The sequence below is a fragment of the Anopheles merus genome, chromosome 2L (genome assembly GCF_017562075.2).
Source record: "Anopheles merus strain MAF chromosome 2L, AmerM5.1, whole genome shotgun sequence".
Classification (NCBI taxonomy): domain Eukaryota; kingdom Metazoa; phylum Arthropoda; class Insecta; order Diptera; family Culicidae; genus Anopheles; species Anopheles merus.
In genome coordinates, this window is record NC_054083.1 from 30,004,798 (window position 1) to 30,024,278 (window position 19,481).

The following is a 19,481-nucleotide window of genomic DNA, read 5'->3' on the forward strand; positions in this document are numbered from 1 at the left end:
ATGTATTTATTATTGAATTTTTAGAGAGCTTTCACTATATATTATGTCAAATCCTATAATACACATGCCCAAGATCTATGTTCGGACCCACTTGACCTCAAATCTGTTCCTAAGGATATTACTGGATTTTAATCATTTATTTATTCATTTATTTATTAGCAACGCAGCATTGAGCAATGTGTCCATAGGTTTGACAATACATTATTACTTAAAAATTAGGACATCAGTGGAAAGATTGCATCGGAAGGATACGAGGATAAGTATGCAGAACTAGCAGAGGTCTTGCAAACGTGTACGGAATCATAATAGAGGAAAGACAACACAAAACAAAATCTGTGGATGATTCAACGAGGTACACAAGTCGAGGAGGTATAAAAATGGGAGGTTTACCTTGAATGCGATGAGAAGTGCTTTGTCAGGCTGATGGTTAATTCGGATATATAAATCAAGGAGAAGCTCATGATTAAACATCTATTAAAGTAGACCGGATCTCCTTGATCAATAAGCAGAAAATAAGGATGATATTGTCCATTCTACTATTATAACAACCATTAAAATGCAATGAGACTAATTATAAATCATCTGTTTTGTACGGACTTCAATGAACTTTGATTCGACTATGTTTTTGGCAATCCTTTTTTCCCACCACAATCCACATGCTTCACACCTTGCATGATTCTCAATCTTCAAATTCAACGTCGAACTCATAAAACAACCTGTACCGCGTGCCAGCGAGATAGCATGCCAAAAAGAGCATCACGCAGAGCATCGATTTGCCGTGACCATCGCATACCCAACGAGTCCCAGCATTGCCCAACGAGAGGGAGGGTCCAGCCCTTCGCTGTTTATTTACACGAAATCATAATCCCACCAGTCAGTGCCACCAGTCAGTGCCGACGTCGTCATCGTTGGTCTGCCCTTACTGCGCTGAATGGCCCTGAAGCGTGCTGGCATCGTGAAATGAAATTTAAATAAAATACAAATCCCGCCAAACACACTCGGCCAATGCACCCGTCGTCGCCTGCAACCGGAAACAAATCCTCCACCACCATCCAACCAACCAAGGGTTGTGTGTAAATATTGTAATGGCTTCGAGACGATTCATGACTCATAAACATGCTGATATGCATGAGCCCGGCAGCCTTGTACGGTGAACCGGTGAGGAATCGATCGTACTAATGTGTTTGGGCGATCATCTTCACCTTTGACCCAGTGACGGGCTACTAGTGCCTGTAAACAGTTTTACACCCCATCTCACCTCGTCATGATGCACTTCGCGGAAGGCAGTTTTACAGATGGTGAGCCATATGTGTGGATCACGTGGAGCGTTTGTTGGTTGGAGCTGGGACTGTACAGATGTGACACGCACCGTAGCACGAAGGCCGTTGCTACGTAGATATGGAAACATGGGGCAAAACGGACATGCAAATGAATTTATCACTATACACAATCGTTATTACGTGTTTCTATGCTTTTCTTGTTAATCTATGAAATAAAAGTAATAAAAGTCTTCCCAATAACGCGTTAATGAAAACATCACAGGTTTGTGTTTCGTTTCTTAACTGAGACAGGTCCAGATACAGTTCTTAAAACACAACCAGTTTAGTATCAGTTATAAGACTGATATGGATTGAAGATCTATCCCAAGACTAGTATGAGTTCAGTATCTGTTTCATGAATGGTATGACTTGAGAACCGTTTCAAGATCTATATGGGTTCTGTGTGGGTTCAATATTAGATCCAGGACCTACATCATTTCGGAATCAATGCCATTATCGTTATGGATTAAGGATCAGTTTCAAGTCCGATATGGATTCGGAATGAGTTCCAGGACCAGTACAGGTTAAGGACCTTTTCAAATGCCTGTAAGGGTTCGTGATCATTCTAGAATTAGCATAAGTCTAGGATATGTTACAGGATATTTATGGGTTCCGGATCAGTTCTTAGACCAGCATAAGATCAGGATTAGATCCAGAACCGTTATGAACGTGACATCAGCTTCAGGAACAATATGGATTCCGTAAAAATGACATAATTAACAACGGTTCAGGACATATTCAAAGACCTGTAGGGGTTCGAGATCTGTTCCAGGACCGTTACGGATTAAGGATCAGTTCCAGGATCCGTTCTAAGATTAGTATTTAAATCAGGAATAGTTCCAGGACCATTATAGGTTATAGGAATCAATTTCAGCACCAACATGGGTTCGGTGAACTCTACATAGGTGTGTGGTCAGGTCCAGCGTGGGATCTTCCTGTATCGACAAGGGTTTGGGAGTAGTTCCAGGACAAATATGTGTTTTTCGATCAGTGCGTTGAATTCAAGAGGCATCTAGAAATTGAACTGTCGTTAAAAATGGTGTTATGCGCATCCGGGAATTATTGTTTACTCTCTAAAATTATACTGCGAAGCCATCTAACCTGACAAAATAACGTGTTAAGGGCAAAATGGAAGAAGTGCCAAAGCCTCCTCAAAAAAATCTCCTTTACAATTTGCACGAATTGTAGTAACAGTCAATAAAGCTTGTTTTTGTACTTAAAATAAACATAGTAAAAAGTTTACTTAAACAAAGTGTATTTAAAAAATAGTTCTACAGATATAGCAAAATTAATATTTTTCTTGATTGTTTTTAAAATAATCGATTGTAAAACATAATTTACCTGTGTAATCATACTCAACAAAAGGGGTTTCCATTGTACCCCGCTTTCCCATACATATGCATCTCCCATTCCGTACCACTATTAAGGGTTAAACGAGGCGTGCGACAGTGCACTTACACAGTGTCGCCAGTGTAAAGTTTTGCATGCAGTTCACCTACGTATGCGTAAGTGCCGCACCGTGACGTCATCGTGGCGATACATTCAATAACCGGTTGCACCCTCCCGGTAGGTTAAGGGTGCCGTCTACCTTCATAGCATACCAAACGTTTTAACGAGAAACGAGCAATCGGGAGAATGATTTTAATATCGTAGAGACTATCCAAAGCGACGAAACTGATGTGCGATTGAGAATGAGAGAGAATGACCTCCACCTGCACTGAGAGCCGCTCTGCTCTCGATCGGCTTCTTCCCCTATAAAAAAAACCTCCCTAGAGAGGGGAACGGATAATGCACCACAAACCACCACTCTACCCCCTCGTCGTTGCCGTCGTCGTGTAAACTGTTTGCACAAACAATAGAACGTTTGCCTTTCCCGCAGCCCTTTCCCGCTCTAATTCCAGGCCCCACCTATTCCCTCATTTGTGATCGGTCGTTCAGTAAAAGGAGGGGGTAGAGTGGGGGATTTAAGGCGAGAAATGCGCCATCGCGGGCGATGCACGATGATAAAATATGCCCCGTGTGCGGTGTGTTAGTCTTCGCCCGGTGCCGATCGCGATCGCACCGTGTTGGAGCAAGTTTTTAGAGCCGTTCGGCAAAAGTAAGAATAAAAAAAAACACGGTTCAGACACAACCGAAGCGCGCACACACCAACACGCCACGGGGCCCCCCTGGAAAGGTGAGCCGGTACAAGGTGCGCACTGGCAAGGGTCGGGTGGTGGGCCGAGCGACCATAAACCCGTTCCGTTCTAGTTCGTGAAGTGGGGGGGGGGGCTTAGATTCGTGAATAGTTGTGATGGGGAAGCGAAAGGGAAGGAAGTGTACCCCTGTGGAGACAAGACGTTTGATTAGCAAACCGTTGAAACACTCTGTTGTTCATACCGACGATTAGGGTTGGGGTTGGGGAGTGTTTTCGTTCGTTTGATGTGGCTGTTATCGTAACCAAAACAAAAATCGAGGGGTGGGGGGGGAGGGAATTTTATCCAACAAAACCTTGGAGCTCCATTGTGGCGGGAAGGTTACCGAGTGGCAGCTTTTGATACCACTTTTCTGTTATTCTGTGAGTGTTTGTGAGTGTGTGTAGGTCTGTACGAAATTCAATTACCCTCCCAAAACACCCCAACTTTTGCAAATAGCACAATCACGATGATCACGTTTTGCGAGCAAGAATCGTTCCTCTTAAATCGTCGTCGTACTCAGCTCAACGTCACAATTAAGATCACTCATTACCGATTGTCACCCTGCGCGCAATTAACCGACGAAAAGCGCAAAAAGGAAACGAACCCAAGACGGGCGCCGCGTCGTGATGAGTCGCAAGTTGTACCCCGAAGGATGACATCATCATCATTAACATCGGTTTTGAATATACTGCGCCGGTTCGTTTGCACATCACTGTGTGGGTTTTGTGTGTGTGTGTGTTTTTTTTTTAATTCTCCATCCCGCCCTGTGTGTGCCCTGCTGTGTTTATACGTATGACCTCCAGCCATGTGGGCCGGTAGTCATCGGTCAGGTAGCACTGGAAATGGCGCCTCAGCGGAGCACGAGCAAGCGAGAGTCATCGAACGCGTGTATCGCTTGCGGAATGAGCTGTGTCGTGTGTGTGTGTGTGTATGTGTGTGTGTGTGTGTGTGTGTGTGTGTTCCAGAATGGAATGTAAACAAATGGCATCCGTGCAAACGTGCGAATCAACGTAGCTGTGTATGATTGTAGCAAGAGAAAAGCATTTAGAACCACCGGACACACCGGCGTGAGTTGCAAAACTATATGCCCCACTCTCCCCGTCCGTGGGGAGATGATCGTGTCATGTGACCGACACGATCACGTAATCACGTTTCACGCCTCGCAGATCGGACCTACTAATCGGGTGGGATATTAGGGTGAGGCTAGTTTAGAGCTTATTACGTTTTTCACTCAAAAAAATGGGAAATCATTTATTGGACAACATTTTTTGTGACCTCCAGAACCGATCGCTAACTTGCTGACTGTCATCGCAATGATATCTCCAATCGGATCCGAAAAAAGGTTGAGAACAAGGTTTGCGTCGTGTCATCATTCAAGCTGATGTACATCATGGGAATAGAGCTTCCACTTACTGGTATCACAAAACACCCCGCCGTGATTGTTAGCGATACCGTTGACGAGGTGTGTACAACCGTGTGTACAATTTACTAACCGACCGATATCGGCCCTCCCGTCTTTGTGTTCATTGCCACTGCCACCGTAATGTTACGTACGTGACATGACACAGGCGGGAGGGAGGGAGAGAGCGAGAGTGGGGTAAAAGGTACTTGTCCGCGGCTTATTACAGCTGTTTTGTAGTCATTTATCAGAGCTTTTTTGTTGTTGTTGCTCGTAACATCGTTTGGAGCGGATGGGACATTGGTGACTTCCTCGTTGCATCACGAGTTGAGTGTCTGGATGGTTCGTTGAGAACATCACGTTATCTTTGCCCAACTCCCAGCTGTATTCTGGAGTTGTGTTCTTTAAGAACATCTGATCTCTAGTAGGAATAGGTATGAACGTTCGACTTACATGATACGTTTTCACGTAGTAACGATCACCACTGATTTGCCTAGTGCAACGAGTACAATCAACAAACGGTTGCCATTCGCCTTCTATTGACCTACACACACACACACCCCTTCCAAGGTTCAAGGCAGTTCACATCATCACAAGACCTTTTAGAACCGTCCCCCATCCATTTCCCAATTATCCAAACACCCACTTTGAACGTGCAATTATCGGGCGCATGCAAATTTCGTATCATAATTGTGTCGCTTGATTGGACATTTTGTGCATTGCATTCAATCGGTGGCTTCTTCAATCGTCGGGCCTCCAGATCTTTCCCCATCCGCCCCACAACCCATAGACAAGGTTGCTGTTGTTGTTGTTGTTGCAGCACCCTGGGTTAGGTATCATACAGAGGAGTGAAGAAAACAGCCAATCCCCAAGATCGGGGGGCCACATTTTCAAACGGGAGCTAATTGGTAAGGTACGTAGCGGGGACCGGAGTCTACAATTAACACAACCGAGAAGCTGGAAGAAGTCGCGTTCGGCTCCCAACCGTTGGCGGAGGCGCAAATGTGCGATGTAAACATGGAGCGAGCGATGCAAGCTCTAAATGTTGACTATTAGCAGCACGAGCAGTGGATACGGTGATAAGAAATCACTCGGGACAGGTTTTGTGGATAGCAGAGTGCTCCATCACAGCACAATTCGGTAAAGAAATGGGAGTATTTTTAGTACATTGAATGAGATCATCTGCTGTGGTTTCGCATGCGGTGAATTCTGCAGGAATTGGTGTCTATTCCGATGGTTTTCGAGTAAAAAAACGGCGCTTTTTTTTCAATTGAAACTAAAATTTGGCGTTGAGTGAGTAGTACTTTACCTTTCTTGGAGCACGAGTTTGAGTGTTTCTGTCCTGTCCTGTCCACTTGTCATCGAAAATACGAGGAGGTCGTGGAACTATTATATTCCGTAGGGGAATATGACTAATAACAAGTTGCCGTAAAAGGCTTGTTCCGTACCCGTACGCGAGCTACAGGCAGCAGCGTCATCGTAGCTTCCGAGAGAGAGAGAGCCATTGACGGGTTTTGATGTCTCTCATTGGCGATCGTGTGTTGATTGTGTCATTAAATTACAACAATCTGTGATCTGCGGTGGGGCAAGGGTCGTCACCTAGCAAAGGTCAATTTGTCTGGAGCAAGAGCAACAGTTGACCGTGTTCATCAATTTCCGTCCGTCCAATTCCGTTTCAGATGGGCAACACACTGTGCAAAGAGCCACGGTCAGGCTCGTCCCCCGGCACGGGCAGTGCATTCAGCAACTTCAGCAGCGTGATCTGCCCAAACGGACTCGGCAAGGGCAAAACGCATCCGATGCGCAAAACGTACTTCACGCGCGGCGCGTAAGTAACTCCCAACGCCTCTCAGCGACACTTCCAGTTTTCCTTTTTCAATGTGTCCCTTCTCCTGCTCCCCAGTGTTGATGCGTCGAAGAAAACGACCTCCGCCACCGGTTGGCAGAGCGTGGGACTGTTCGTACCGGACGGTTCCGGCCGTCAGTCAGCGAAAGTAATCGACACACCGCCGGTAGCACCGCCGCGCAAGAAACGTGGCGCCACGCTGGACGGACGCTACCGCTCGGACGAGGCGCTGAAGGTGAAGAACGGATTTCAGGACGTTTTCGGGCGCGAAAGCCGTCGGCACTCGTGCGACATTTCGTCCGTAACGCGGCCGGCCAGTGTACCGCCGCCCCGGCCCGACGATGTGGCGGCCCTGCCAGCCCGACAAACGTCCTGCTTCGAGATAGACGCCAGCAACGATGCGTTTAGCGACTTTTCCAAGGTTCCCACGACGGCGGAGCTGGAGCGTACGCCCTCCACCTCACAGATACCGCGCGTGGGCAATCGAAAGTCGGACAAGTTCTTTGGCGAGCGGCTGGCCGACTCGCTATCGCTCGAGCAGGAGGGTCAGCTGGGCGCGGAAGTGCGAAAGCAGCCAAGAAGGGAAAAATCCTCCGCCTCGAGCTTGGTGCGGGATGATGTAGATAAGATCGAGAAGTTTGTCGAAAGCACGGAGACTTCGGCGGAGGTAAAACAGAAACCCGAAAAGAAGCCCGCCGCAAGCGACGAACCTGCCGCTGCCTCCGAAAAGCCCGAAGGTGAGGAAGATCTAATGAAGTACATCGATCGTACGGTGTCCAAGGACAATCAAATCGGTCGGCGGGCCGAGTTTCTGATGGCCATGCTGGAGGACTACAACGATAGCGTGCGGTACGAGGGTATGGAACCGGTCGAGGAGCCGCTGATCGTGCCGAAGCGCCGCAAGAGCAAGCACATCTGCGACGATCACGATCACCTGCACGACAAGCTGCACGCGCACGAGCGGGACGCATCGGCCAGCGGTGTCGTGCGGACGGAAGTGTCCATCGAGCAGGCGCCGCGCAAACCGAGCCGTGATTTCTCCCGCTACAAACCGATCGATGCGGCGGAACCACACGGCTCCTCGGACGGATCGGACGGCGAGCAGGGCAGTGTGGTGCGACCGGCCCGAACCAAGCAAAAGCAGGGAGTAGGAAAGCAGCGTGAAAGTGCCCCTCGTGCAGCACCACCACAAACACCACCGCCACCAGCGCCGCCCCGATTCCAGAAGAGCCACTCGGAGACACAGTTTACCAACGCCGCCTCCTCCTCCTCCTCGACACAGCTGGCGCAACCGGCGCAAGATGACGTGGAACCCAAGGCGCACACACCGCGCATGCTGAAGCGCATCATCTCCATGCCGGCTACCGAGCATCTGGACAAGGTGCCATCCCGTCCGGACACGCCGCAACGTCCCACCCTGACGAAAAGCTCCAGCTCTGGCTCGTTCTCCGTCGTGGACCTGCAGCGTACGCGCATCAGCGTGGAACGGTTCACGCCGGAAGATTTCGTGCACCGGGCCGGTGCGGACGAGCTGGTCAAACCAAAGTCGAAGCTAACGACGCGCAAGATTTCGTGGAAGTCGAATGAACCGCCGACACCGGTAGCCACCGATGGCCCTGCCGGTGCCAGCTTCACGATCGGTGGCACCACCGTGGTCACGACGTCCGCTCCCCCGGAGGTACCGGCCCGCCATCGCTCGGACGCATCCCGGACGGAACCGGAACCGGCAGCGCCAGCCAAATCCGCCCCATCGTCTGCCGCCTCCTTCCTGGTGGACGACGTGCAGGACAGCAGCCTGCGCCAGTTCTGTCTCGGTTCGTTCCTCGAGTCGAGCCGGGTGTTGCCCCATCACGACGTGGTCAACGTGCTGGACTGCGTGTACAGCGCCACCGACAACAAGGAAAACATTCTCGAACAGTTTCAAACCTTCCTGGAGGAGGCACTGACGGCCGAGCTGGACGCGCCCAATCCGACCAACCCGAACGTGCGCAAGCTGCGCGAGAAGCTGTCCCAGGCGCAAGAAGCTGCGGACGGCGATAGCCAGCTGGAAAACGAAAGCATCAAGCTAGCCGGATCCAGCCACACATCCTCCTCCTCCTCGGAAATGGACGACTGTTTCGATCCGGAGTTTGAGAAGATCGAAAAGTCGGAAGTGGTCGGCGAGCTGCCAAAGATAGAGCACGGCCCGAGGCACGGCAAACGTCGCGATAGCATTGAGTACATGAGAGATTGGTTCGGAGGCGAGTCGGACGGTTCCACGACGATGCTGTCCTCGATTGGAGCGGATGAGGCGAAGGTAAGCGTACCGATACCAGCGCCCGCAGGCAGTGGGCGCAGGGAAAGCATCGACGATGTGGGCGGCTGGTTCGCTAATCACAACGCGCTGCGTCCCTCGTTTGGGGAAGAGTTTGAGGAACCGAGCCGCCGGTTACGGCGTGGATCGGATGGGTTCCTCGGTTACGATCTGCAGCGCCAGTATCCGTTCGGCAAGGGGCGCGAACGCTCCGATTCACTTTCCGCCGAAATGTTTGAGGACATCACGAAGCTGCACGAGCAACGATCCGACCAGCAGCAGGAGCCAGCACGGCCCGTTCCGCAACATCCGCAGCGGAAGAAGATGCTCCAGCATCGGAACAGCTCCGATGCGCTGCTGATGAAAGTACTAACACGCTCGAACCGAACACAGCAGCATACTAGCAGCGATGAGGTAAAGCAAAACACGCCAACTGAGAAGGGCGATGAAAACGATCCACTGCTGAACGAAGATAACACACAGCACCAAAACGCCGTTTCCGAAAGCATGCCGGGACAGGTTGCAGCTGAAGCAACGAAACGGGACGTACTGTCGAAGGAAACACCAGCCGTAAGCACGGACGCTGAGCATGGTGAACATTCCACGTTGCTGAAGTTCCTATCGAAGGAAAAACTGATCGAGTGAAACAAACAAAAAAATGTCTGGCTCGTCTGACACACGAGTTCGAAATTAGTCAGTATTACTATTTGTTACCGCACCGCAGCCAAGAGTGAGAATGGCCTGTGGCATCATTCTCGGAGCGAGATGTTACACGCTTGATGCACTGCAAACTGTTCAATAATACGTTCTTCTTGCCTTACTTTAGTGATAGAATAAATGAAGTTGCAAAATAGAGATCGATTTGTCTTGGTGACATTGGACATATTGAGAAAAACGTCTTACCTACTTATCCGGTGCTACAACCCCTTTGCGGTTCAGGTCTGCTGGAGGAGTAGCCAATCCGTTATCACGGTCTTAATAGTGGACGCATAGGACTCCCTCTCTGCCCTGGTTGACGGGCTAAAAGGATTTTCCGGTCTAGCTCCTCCAGTTCCATGCAGTTTGATCGCCGCACATCGTATCGGTCGTCGAGGCGTATCTGAGTACTGATACTGTCAAGGTACGGTTCTTTCAGGTGAACTGGTGTGTCAGGCTATAGAATGAAAGGTTGATCTTTGCCTCGTTTATTTGAAATCTGAGGTTCTCTGCCGCCTGCTCGTTCCTTTGGTAGGTTGGCTTCAGCTACATAGGAGAGCCGTAGTTCAATGACGTCTTTATCATCAACGTATGCCAAGAACTGGTTTGACTTATAGAAGATTATTCCCGAAGCCTCCGTCGGGAAGATCGTCGTACATTGTATCGCATCGATCGTCGAGGTGTATGTGAGTACTGACACTGTTCTTCTCTTATCCGGCGCTACAACCGCTTCGCGGTCTTGGCCTGCCTCAGGAGTGTCCGAAATCGCTCACGGTCTCGCGCTTTCGTCCTTGATACGCTGCACAACAGTGAGGTCGCCGTACATCTCGTATAGCTTGTCGTCTTAAGGGCACCTCCAGTGTCTATACGTCACGCCTACGTAGGTTTGGATTAGTTATTGGTAGGGCCGCTGATGTTGCCACCATCAGTTTGATCTTTGCCTCGTTTATCTGCCGCCTGCTCGATCCCTTGGTAGGCTTCTGCTACATAGGAGAACCGCAGACCAATGATGTCTATATCATCAGCATATGCCAGGATCTGGGTTGACTTATTCCCGAAGTCTCTACCCTTTCAAGCGCCAAGTTGAATAGGAGACAAGCGTGCCTGATCTCCCTGGCGTAGACCTTTGGTGGTGGCAAAAGACCCTGAGAGTTTTCCATCCACCATCACCTGACAAGTCATTCTAACTAGCCTTATCAGTTTGGCCAGGATCATGCCAGCCTTATCAGTTTGGCAGCTATCATATGCGGCTTTGGAATCAATTAATAGATGGTACTTGTTGTGTCTGTATTCTGTCATCTTCTCCAAGATCTGTCGCATGGTGAAGATCGTCTACTTTGGCAATAAAGTAAGAAAATGGCAGTTAGTATTATCAATTAATTTGTTCCTATTGCTTTGAATTCTTTCAAAAAGTGTTCAAATGTAAAACAATATGTATCATTTGATTTGCCTCGTTTTTTTTTCTTTTTTACTTCTAGCTTTATTTACCTATCCAAACACAGTGCTACAAGAAAATTCGGACGTGATGTGTCTCGCCCATAACCGTGGATTGTTTGGAAACTATTGCATTAAAGAGCAGACGTGGAGTGTGCGATTAATTGCGCTTACTGTTTGGCATTTGGACACGATTTGCCGGATCTATATTGTTAGGGTGGGGGCAGTCGTTTTAAAATTCGCTCAACCAATGTGTGTTACACGCGATGCATATCAAAATGAAGAAAAGGGGCACATTGTATGCTCCTCAATTTACCCCGCGCCTTACCACATTAAATGCACACATATAAAACAATTTCCACTTATACCGAGAGAACCCTCTTACGCACGGCGGGCAAGCAACTGCATACCGATGTTCGTACAACCTGAACGGAGAAAGTGACCTTACCTTACCTCGCAAATTGGAATACCTGGTAGCACTAAGCGCGGGTCCGTACATAATGAGCGCCCGCGATTTTTAAGCAATTCTTTGACCACGCAGAGGCCAACCCAGTGTAAAGTACATTTAAAGATTATAGTGTAGAACACGTCGCGTAGCACTGCTTGTATTGTGCGCGAAGCATATCTCCACGCCGCTACGGTTTGCAGGTGAAGAAATGATTACGACCTAAGAATGTTTAAACCTACAAAAAACTGCACAATTCGTTCCTGCATGCCACCTCCCTTCCCCTTTCGTTTGTGTGTAAGCTGGAAGCTGCATCGGAAAGGCGCGTCTCGACGGACAATCACCAGTGAGAAACCGGAACTGGTTCGTTCTCACCATACACGCTGTTACAGCCCCGCTAGTAGCCCTGGCCATCGTCATAATCGCCGTCGTCATCGTCACCATTCCCGGTGACGTAGCCGCGTCCATTATCCGCGCGCAGATGTGGAGGAGGTTCGTTCGGGCGATACTTTTCTTCCTCCCCGTCCTCATACTTAACCTGCGACTGGTACTGTGAGTACTGGGCACTGTAGTCGGGATAATCTGGTGAGAAAAAGAGAGCAAATAGTAAAAAGTTAACATGATTGTGCAATGTTAGTACAATTTCTAACATTAATGAAGCATTTTTCATGCCCGCTGAGAAAGATGTACGAAAATTAGATACTACCAAGCAGTTAACCGCTTCACAACTGATAGCCCTGAAGATTCGCTTAAGTGCCTAAGCACTGCTCTAGCAACGTCCGCATGGGGATCAACGCAGCAGCACCCCTTATGATCATCACAGGAACTGCCACGGATCGTGTTGCATGGCAATGGACATAAACCCCCTACACTTACCATCGATCGGTTCCTCCTTGATCTTGATCTCCCCTTCCCGGAACTCCGGTTTGCGCTCCTTACGCTCCGCTCCACCGTTGCCGGATGCGCCACCGCCGCCGCCGCCACTACCACCACCCCCACCACCGCGATCACCGCGATCGCGCTCGCCCCGATCACGGTCGCCCCGCTTGTTGTGGCGGCTTTTCTCCGCCCGATCGCGATCCCGCGAACGGCTACGCTTGCGCTTGCGATCCTTGTCCCGGTCCCGGCTGCGATCGCGCTCCCGGTCCCGCTCCTTCTCCCACCGATCGCCACGATCGTCCATTTCGCGCTCGCGGCTACGCCTTCGCCTGCTGCGATCCTTCGACCGGCTGCGGTGGCGCCGATCACGATCACGAGAACGAGACCTTCGGCGCTCGAACCCTGTGGAACGAGGAGGAGGAGGAGGAAGAAAAAGAAGAAGATGTAGCGATTAGTGTGTCTATTAAGGTCTTAAGGGTAAAGTTCTATTACGCCACTTACGATTATTCTCTGGTCGATCCCGTTCCCGACGATCGCGATCCTCCCGTTCGCGCTCAAGCCGGTACCGCTCCCGCTCGCGCTCATTGTCCTCCCGGCCAGAGTGCTTGATGTTAACGTCCGGTCCGCCGCGCCGTGTACCACCCAGCCCGCCGCCCAAACGCCTCGGCAGCCATCCCTTCACTGTGCGGGCCCGCTCCACGTCCACCAGTACGCGCTTACCGTCTATTTTCTTACCGTCCGCATGTTTGTAGGCCGCTGTTTGTGTTTGTGTATGTTACGCCCGTGACGAGATGATGGCGTTGCAGAACCGAGGAAGTGGGTGGGGGTGTTTTTTCGTTCAATACATTTTCATACACATTCGATTGTACAACGCGCGTAGAGCAGAGGGAGGGGAAGTTATGACACACAGTGACAATAGGCGACAGGGCGGGAAAAAGAGAGTCAAAAGAAAACAGAAAATAGTACAAATCGAAGATCGAGAACACACGTCGGCACGCGGGAGCCCTCGGGCCAACACTTTCCCGGGTTGTGTATGTGTGTTTTTTTTTGCCGACAGTCGACATGCCGCGTACAACGACACACGAAGCGAAGGTATATGAGTTTTTTTTTTTTGGACGGGGAGGATCAGTGTTACGAGAGATGGCAACTGCACTTTCTGGCGATTTTCACGAAAGGATAAGTTCATACAACATAACACAACAGGTGTGAGATTCGTCGATGTACACACACACAGTTTTACTAGCGTTCCTAACAGAAGCAGATACATCATTGGAGAGGAAATGTTCTTACAGAGTTCTGGGCGTTCATGAAAACCTCCTAACTAAACAATGAATCACTTTCACCGCAATCATCTTCGCAATTAAGGTTCAACTTTCATGCGATACCTACCCGCGCGAAGAACTTATAGCGATTACCATAATCTTTGGAGACGGCAACAGCCACTAAAGGGAAGTCTCAACTACCAAAATGTTCGTTTTTTGTTTTATCGCACCTCTTCTCAAACAGTCAGTTTAGTTTTGCTTTACCATTTACCTGCATTGTGCGCACCATACTTACGTAAGGGGAGTGGGAAAAAAAGGTTGCCAAAATTTGCGCAGAAAACAAACGGTCCGAAAATTATCCCTTCCTTGTGTGTCCGTCCACGCGTGTGCATTTTTTACGCAGCGGCGTCGGAACGTGTGAGTAGAGGGTGGGAAGGACGAAGGCGTACCACCGCTAACAGACGTTTTAAAAAAAAACACAAACAAATGGTATAACCGCGTGGTGTACCTACTAACCACCGGGCGGGGCTGCGCGGTATTATGGTATAATGAACCCTTTTGTGGCAAGCATAACCGTTGCCTTTTCGGTTATGCTGCCGGAAAGTGTTTGAAACAAGTTCCTGTATCGAGATGATTTTAGTAATGTATTGTAGCTTTGTTTTTAAAAGTACTTTTTGTTACCATACATCGTTTACACCTCCAGTTTCCGGCAAACATACTAACCCATACTTTTTTCTTTACACTAACCATAACCATAACAGCAGCAGCAAACAGCAGACAGCCTTCCGGATCGCCAACAAACACACCCGAATGTAAATAGCAAGATTAAAAGAAAGGACTTACACGTTTCGTTTGCTTGTAACTTACAACATACAGCATAGGTCCCCAGAGCTTACTATCGTTTGAACACCAGTATATCACAATCAGCTTACCGTTTGCGAATACTTACACGGTTTTTTTTGTGGCGTGTACGAAGCGTTTCCATTCCGGGGTTGCGGATTTTTATTTGTTTGTTTTGCGATAGAAAGTGTATGCATTTATACGAAGTATCAAATCATTATATATTCACGGTGGATGCAAAATTGCAATCCCAAAGCCTGGCATCATTCCGGTGAGCTCCAAAAGGAGCTCCAAAGTGAGTACATTTGCCGTTGCGGTAAAATGCACAAAAACTATTCACTGAACCAAACATAGATCAGCGATTATTGCACACAGTTTGCTTGCAAAATAAACAAAACTGTTGGCAAACTGTTGCAAATGCTACACAGCCGCCTGTCACAAGTGCCGCAAAATGTCACTTTCAATGTCATACAATATTCTGATTGAAACAAATTACATGTCAGCGTAACGTACTCAATTGTGATAATCAAAGGTGATGCTCAAACAGTTGTTGTGACCAATAAATGCTTGCTGACATTTTAGCAACCAACGCTTGGTCAATCGCTTTGTCATGGTTTTTTAATTGTGATCAATTCGGCAAAATGTCACTGACATGGTCATGACAAATTCCTACTGAAACTAAATAAAGTCAGCGTCACGAGCACTACTGTGATGATCAGAGGTGAGACTCAAACAGTTGTTGCAACCATCACATACTTGATCATCACGATATTCATGGGCGATTATACGACGCGTGCGAATTTTCCCAAGCATCAAAATGGTTTGACCCGACAAACCCCGATCGAAGCAGACATAGCAAGAAAACATGCTCATTTTGTTGCTTGAGACCACACGCCAAGTATACAGGTATTCCCCGATATACGCCATACTCGATATACGCGATTACGTTATACGCGTTATTCTATATTTGACAGTTCTTTGAGCAAATTGTACTAATTTGACACATAAATTGTCAAATACAAAATAAATTCCCTTTTGGTTGGATTTTAAATACCACTTTAAAAGGTACCAAATTGTAATCTTCGGTTGGAAATAGATTCGAAAGCAAATTTATTGACTAAGGCCTACGAATTCAAGCAAACTTACACGAAAATGCGTTATAACTTCATTGAAAATCTCGAAATTCGACTCATGCTAATATTCGAGATACGCTATTGCCTCCGGAACGCATTAACAGCGTATATCGGGGAGTACCTGTATTCCAAAAATGTCGTGATTATCACCCACAGAAAATGTCATAACCAAGTGAATGCCCAAGAGTTGGGCACTAAACAAAATGTATATGATTGATCCACCAACTGTTTGAGTATTACCTCTGATCATCTTAGCTGTATACGTGAGCTGATTTGAGCTTCGTTTCAGTCATGAGTGTTGGTGACTGAAACAGTGGCATTCGGAAGCACTGTTTACAACCACGAAAAAAAAAATCATGTTATGCTTGCGCCGGCATTAAGCTCAGCTTGTCAGTCAGAGAATCTGGTTTGACATAAGCACTCGCACGTCACGTTCGGCATGTCATGACGCGCTTTCCTTGACTATCAGCAATGACCATCAAGCTACCACGGATATGTTCAATGTTTTCGGTGGTGATTATCACGAGATTCTCGTGACATTTTGCTGCACTGCCGGTCACCATGTAGGACAGACCCCGAATAGAGCTACACTATCGCGCAAGTAAAGCATCGCTTCACGCGTTCTGCTGCTGTATGGATGAAAAGGTTTGCTTGTTTTTTGTTTTGGAACCAGAAACTATGTAGTGACCGACCGGGAATTTGTTATTATATCATTTCTTACCACACTCGCTTTGGAACCTACTACACATACAAACCTACCGACCGCCACCACCCAGGCGCATTACCTCTCGAAACAGAGTACCGATAATTTGCGTGTTTGATTTTCTTGCAAAGTTGTAAGAGTTCCGCCAGAGCGAAATCTACAATGAAAAAATGGTAACTCAAGCAAAAGTATCGTGTTAGATTTTGTGTTCGACTCAAACCTTTGTTACGTTGCTTGCTCCCATGACATTCCGATGGGTTTTTGACACACCCTTTCAAATCATACCACGGCAGAGCATGCAATCCTTTTGTAGCGGAAACTAAATTTAAACTGTCTCTAAATCACTTCGCAGAAGAGTGGTTGAGGCTGGCAGCCCATACCACACCACAAGAGACCACCAAGTTGTTGGTAGAACGGGAACACACTATCGATAGTGGTTTCCCGCACAAAAAAAGAATGGAGGAGGGAAAACGGACGCACAATAGAAGTCGTGCAGATGGCAGTTAACCTACGGGGAGGGTGATTATTTACACACCGATCGCGTGTATGCTAGATCGCGCGGAAGGAAAAGGTCGTTTTGGGATGGATGGAATCACGACGCCACCCTTGGACCCTGCTGTTTCCAGCCAGGGCAGGCGAAGGGGCAACCGTGATTCTCTAGTGTTCAGCTCCCGGTACTTACCATGCATGTCTCGTTCGTGTTCATACTCAATAAAGGCGTATCCGCGCGGCTTGCCCGTGTCCTTGTCGTTGATCATGATAATCTTCTTAATGTTACCGTAAATTTCAAACTCTCTCCGCAGCTTCGATTCCGAGGTGTCATAGTTCTGCAAAAGGGAAAGTGAAAGCATGAACGTGATGCTCCCTCGTGGCCCCATCGGAATTGGCCTATTTGGCCTCTACTCACAATCCGAGCGACGAACAGTGTTTTGAAGGGATCCTCCGTCGCTTCCAGTAGCTGGTTCGGATCCCAGGTGGCGATCTCCCGCTCGAGCTTGTAGGCGACCTGTTCCGCCCGCTCCCTGCGACGCCTTTCCACACGCTCCTCGCGGGTTTCGACACGCGTCGGCGGTGGCGTATCTTTCGGATCCTGTGTATGTGTGTGGAAGGTTTGTTTACATTGCCATTCGAAGTCCACCTCTACTTCCTGCTACTTACCTCAAAACAGTCGAGAAACGCTCCCACCCCCAGGTAGCCCTGCGACTTCTTCTCGTGGGGCAGCTTGTCGGGCGGCGGAAGGTACGGGATGGGGTCGCGAGGTGCGAAAAGGGCTAGCAAGTTCGGGGGTAAATACTGCGTCATTGTGGACCGCTTTTTTCACTCAACTTTTCCACCCAAACTCGTGGGACGGGCTTTCCAACTCGTTGTTGCCGTACGCTCTAGCACCGTTTTAAAACATTGGAAACACAATTATCCGTGTGCTGGGAAAAGCTTTATTTTCTCTTCAGCAGCCACACGCACACTGCATCGTACGGGCACAATGGCGTGAAGGGGAAGAAGAAGAAGCCGATCACTTTGCTCAACTGACAGCGGAAATGTCAATTGTTATTGGAACGCTTGCCGAAACGCTTCAACTTTCAAACGAACCGTTGCGGTGTGCAAGAAAATATGGTCGTGAAAAAAGTAGCTCAATCGTCCGCGGTCACACCGTTTCCTTCACGCCACCTTTTCTGCCAATGTCACTAACACAACTTTAGATAAAAATAAGCAGTTTCACTAGTGACTTTTTTTTTCAAAATTGAATTCCGCTAGCGAATTTCTCTGAAAAGGTTTCGTGTGGAAGCGTTGTCACAGCACGAACAACGTTCGCCCGGTGAAAAGTGTTGCACCCTCGCTGCCCGTCACGCCTGCTGTCAGCCAAAATCAAGCACCCCTCCTGTCACAAAACGTGTGTATGTGTGCCAGTGTTTGTGTGTGCCCTTTAAAGCGAGAAGAAAACGCGAATACGCATCTCGGTCGTTTTTGGATGTGAGGTAAAATTACGCGCTATCACCCCCGGACACTTTCAACACTTCCGTGTGCAGCTTGGTGCGTGTGTGTGTGTCTGCATACCCGCTGCTGCTGCCGCAATTCGGTGCAGTGACCTGCGTGAGCAAAGGGGCAGGCACAGGCAAGCGACAAATAAACAAACCTCGCGGCTGCCTCGCCACACGGACACGGTGCACGTAATCGTGTGGTGTGTTCCTCGCCCGTACCTACATACACACACATACACGCACAGCGAGCTGGTGCTGCTGCTGGAGCCCTTGCGAAGAAGTGCGTGAGGCGTAGTAGAAAACAGAAGCAGCAGTGTTTTGTTGTGCCGTGTTTTTCCCCCCACTCTCTTTCGCGTAATTCCTTCGACACAGGAGCTTCCCCTCCCCGCAGTTGCTTTCCACACGGTCAATGGACGCACGCACGCACGAAAGTGTTGTGTGCATTGTGAAATAGTAGTAGTAGTGGTGGTGGTGGTGGTGGTAGGGTGCGTACAGCTAGCGCGGAAACGGAGGGCGGATTGTGTGTGTGTGTGCGCGAGCGAACGAACGAACGAGCGCGGGTGCACACACCAATTCTACTGCTGCTGGCCCGTCCCGTCTGTGATAGCCATTTTGCTTCGGCAGCCGACAGAGTGCGTGCCCCCCAGTGCACAGTGCGAAGAAACAAAGAAACATTCAAGCACGGACACACACATGCCAGCAGCAGCAGCGCCAGCGAAGAACGAGTTATCCGTTCTTGGTGGCAAACAGTGGACACAATATTAGGAGCCCTTCTTGCGTGTGTGCGGTCATGTCGTCGTCGTCGTTGTTGCGATCTTATCTATCTAGCGAGCAGAGCTTACATTTGTCGCGCTATCAGCAGATATTGCATCCCCCTTCCACGCCACTGCCCCTTACCAATCAAGCCCCGATGCCGTTTTAGTGAAGCAAATTCCAAGCAATGACAGGTCTCCATAGTGTTTTTTTTGCGTATTTGTTTCCTTCTTCTTCTACGTTTTCCTGGCGCTCGCCGGCAAAGACGAGAGGCAGCAATCCAAGGAGCCCATAACCATGCCCTTGACGCGCTTGGCGCAGCTTCT

At 48.8% G+C, this 19,481-nt stretch overlaps 3 protein-coding genes across 13 annotated transcripts in view; 2 read left to right on the forward strand and 1 right to left on the reverse strand.

Moving 5' to 3' along the window:
• Window positions 1–3,354: 3,354 nt before the first annotated feature.
• On the forward strand, window positions 3,355–9,889 carry LOC121593915. Of its 7 annotated transcripts, XM_041916697.1 has the most exons (4): window positions 4,575–4,693; window positions 4,778–4,958; window positions 6,575–6,723; window positions 6,799–9,889. In XM_041916697.1, the coding sequence occupies exons 2-4, from the start codon at window positions 4,878–4,880 to the stop codon at window positions 9,677–9,679; spliced, it is 3,111 nt and encodes a 1,036-aa protein (XP_041772631.1). In that variant the 5' UTR covers window positions 4,575–4,693; window positions 4,778–4,877; the 3' UTR covers window positions 9,680–9,889. The 7 variants fall into 7 exon arrangements, with proteins under 7 accessions (XP_041772633.1, XP_041772632.1, XP_041772637.1 ...); XM_041916699.1 differs by lacking the exons at window positions 4,575–4,693; window positions 4,778–4,958 and adding an exon at window positions 3,355–3,510; XM_041916698.1 differs by lacking the exons at window positions 4,575–4,693; window positions 4,778–4,958 and adding an exon at window positions 3,355–3,495.
• Window positions 9,890–11,184: 1,295 nt separating this feature from the next.
• On the reverse strand, window positions 11,185–17,939 carry LOC121593917 (U1 small nuclear ribonucleoprotein 70 kDa). Its single transcript, XM_041916704.1, has 6 exons — window positions 17,585–17,939; window positions 17,334–17,516; window positions 17,109–17,253; window positions 12,990–13,244; window positions 12,486–12,890; window positions 11,185–12,191 (listed from the first exon to the last, which is right to left on the reverse strand). The coding sequence occupies exons 1-6, from the start codon at window positions 17,726–17,728 to the stop codon at window positions 12,007–12,009; spliced, it is 1,317 nt and encodes a 438-aa protein (XP_041772638.1). The 5' UTR covers window positions 17,729–17,939; the 3' UTR covers window positions 11,185–12,006.
• A 361-nt stretch (window positions 17,940–18,300) lies between these two features.
• Window positions 18,301–19,481, forward strand: part of LOC121593912 — a 123,579-nt gene continuing 122,398 nt past the window's right edge. Inside the window, exon 1 of one of the 5 annotated variants that reach the window (XM_041916682.1) lies at window positions 18,301–18,399. The gene's annotated coding sequence lies outside the window, so the exon portion shown is untranslated. Of the gene's footprint in view, window positions 18,400–18,664; window positions 18,683–18,738; window positions 18,757–19,329; window positions 19,350–19,481 lie in introns of those variants that run through there. The other 4 variants (XM_041916686.1, XM_041916684.1, XM_041916685.1 and 1 more) reach the window with 4 other exon arrangements.

Excerpts from the sequence above, each read along its gene's own strand:
- LOC121593915 (XM_041916697.1), top strand. The coding sequence starts at position 4,878 with ATGTACATCATGGGAATAGAGCTTCCACTTACTGGTATCACAAAACAC. Across the intron at positions 4,959-6,574 it reads TTAGCGATACCGTTGACGAG|ATGGGCAACACACTGTGCAA; the intron begins GTGTGTACAACC and ends ATTCCGTTTCAG. Across the intron at positions 6,724-6,798 it reads ACGTACTTCACGCGCGGCGC|TGTTGATGCGTCGAAGAAAA; the intron begins GTAAGTAACTCC and ends CCTGCTCCCCAG.
- LOC121593917 (XM_041916704.1), bottom strand. The coding sequence starts at position 17,728 with ATGACGCAGTATTTACCCCCGAACTTGCTAGCCCTTTTCGCACCTCGC. Across the intron at positions 17,517-17,584 it reads CGTTTCTCGACTGTTTTGAG|GATCCGAAAGATACGCCACC; the intron begins GTAAGTAGCAGG and ends ACACATACACAG. Across the intron at positions 12,891-12,989 it reads GGATCGACCAGAGAATAATC|GGTTCGAGCGCCGAAGGTCT; the intron begins GTAAGTGGCGTA and ends CTCGTTCCACAG.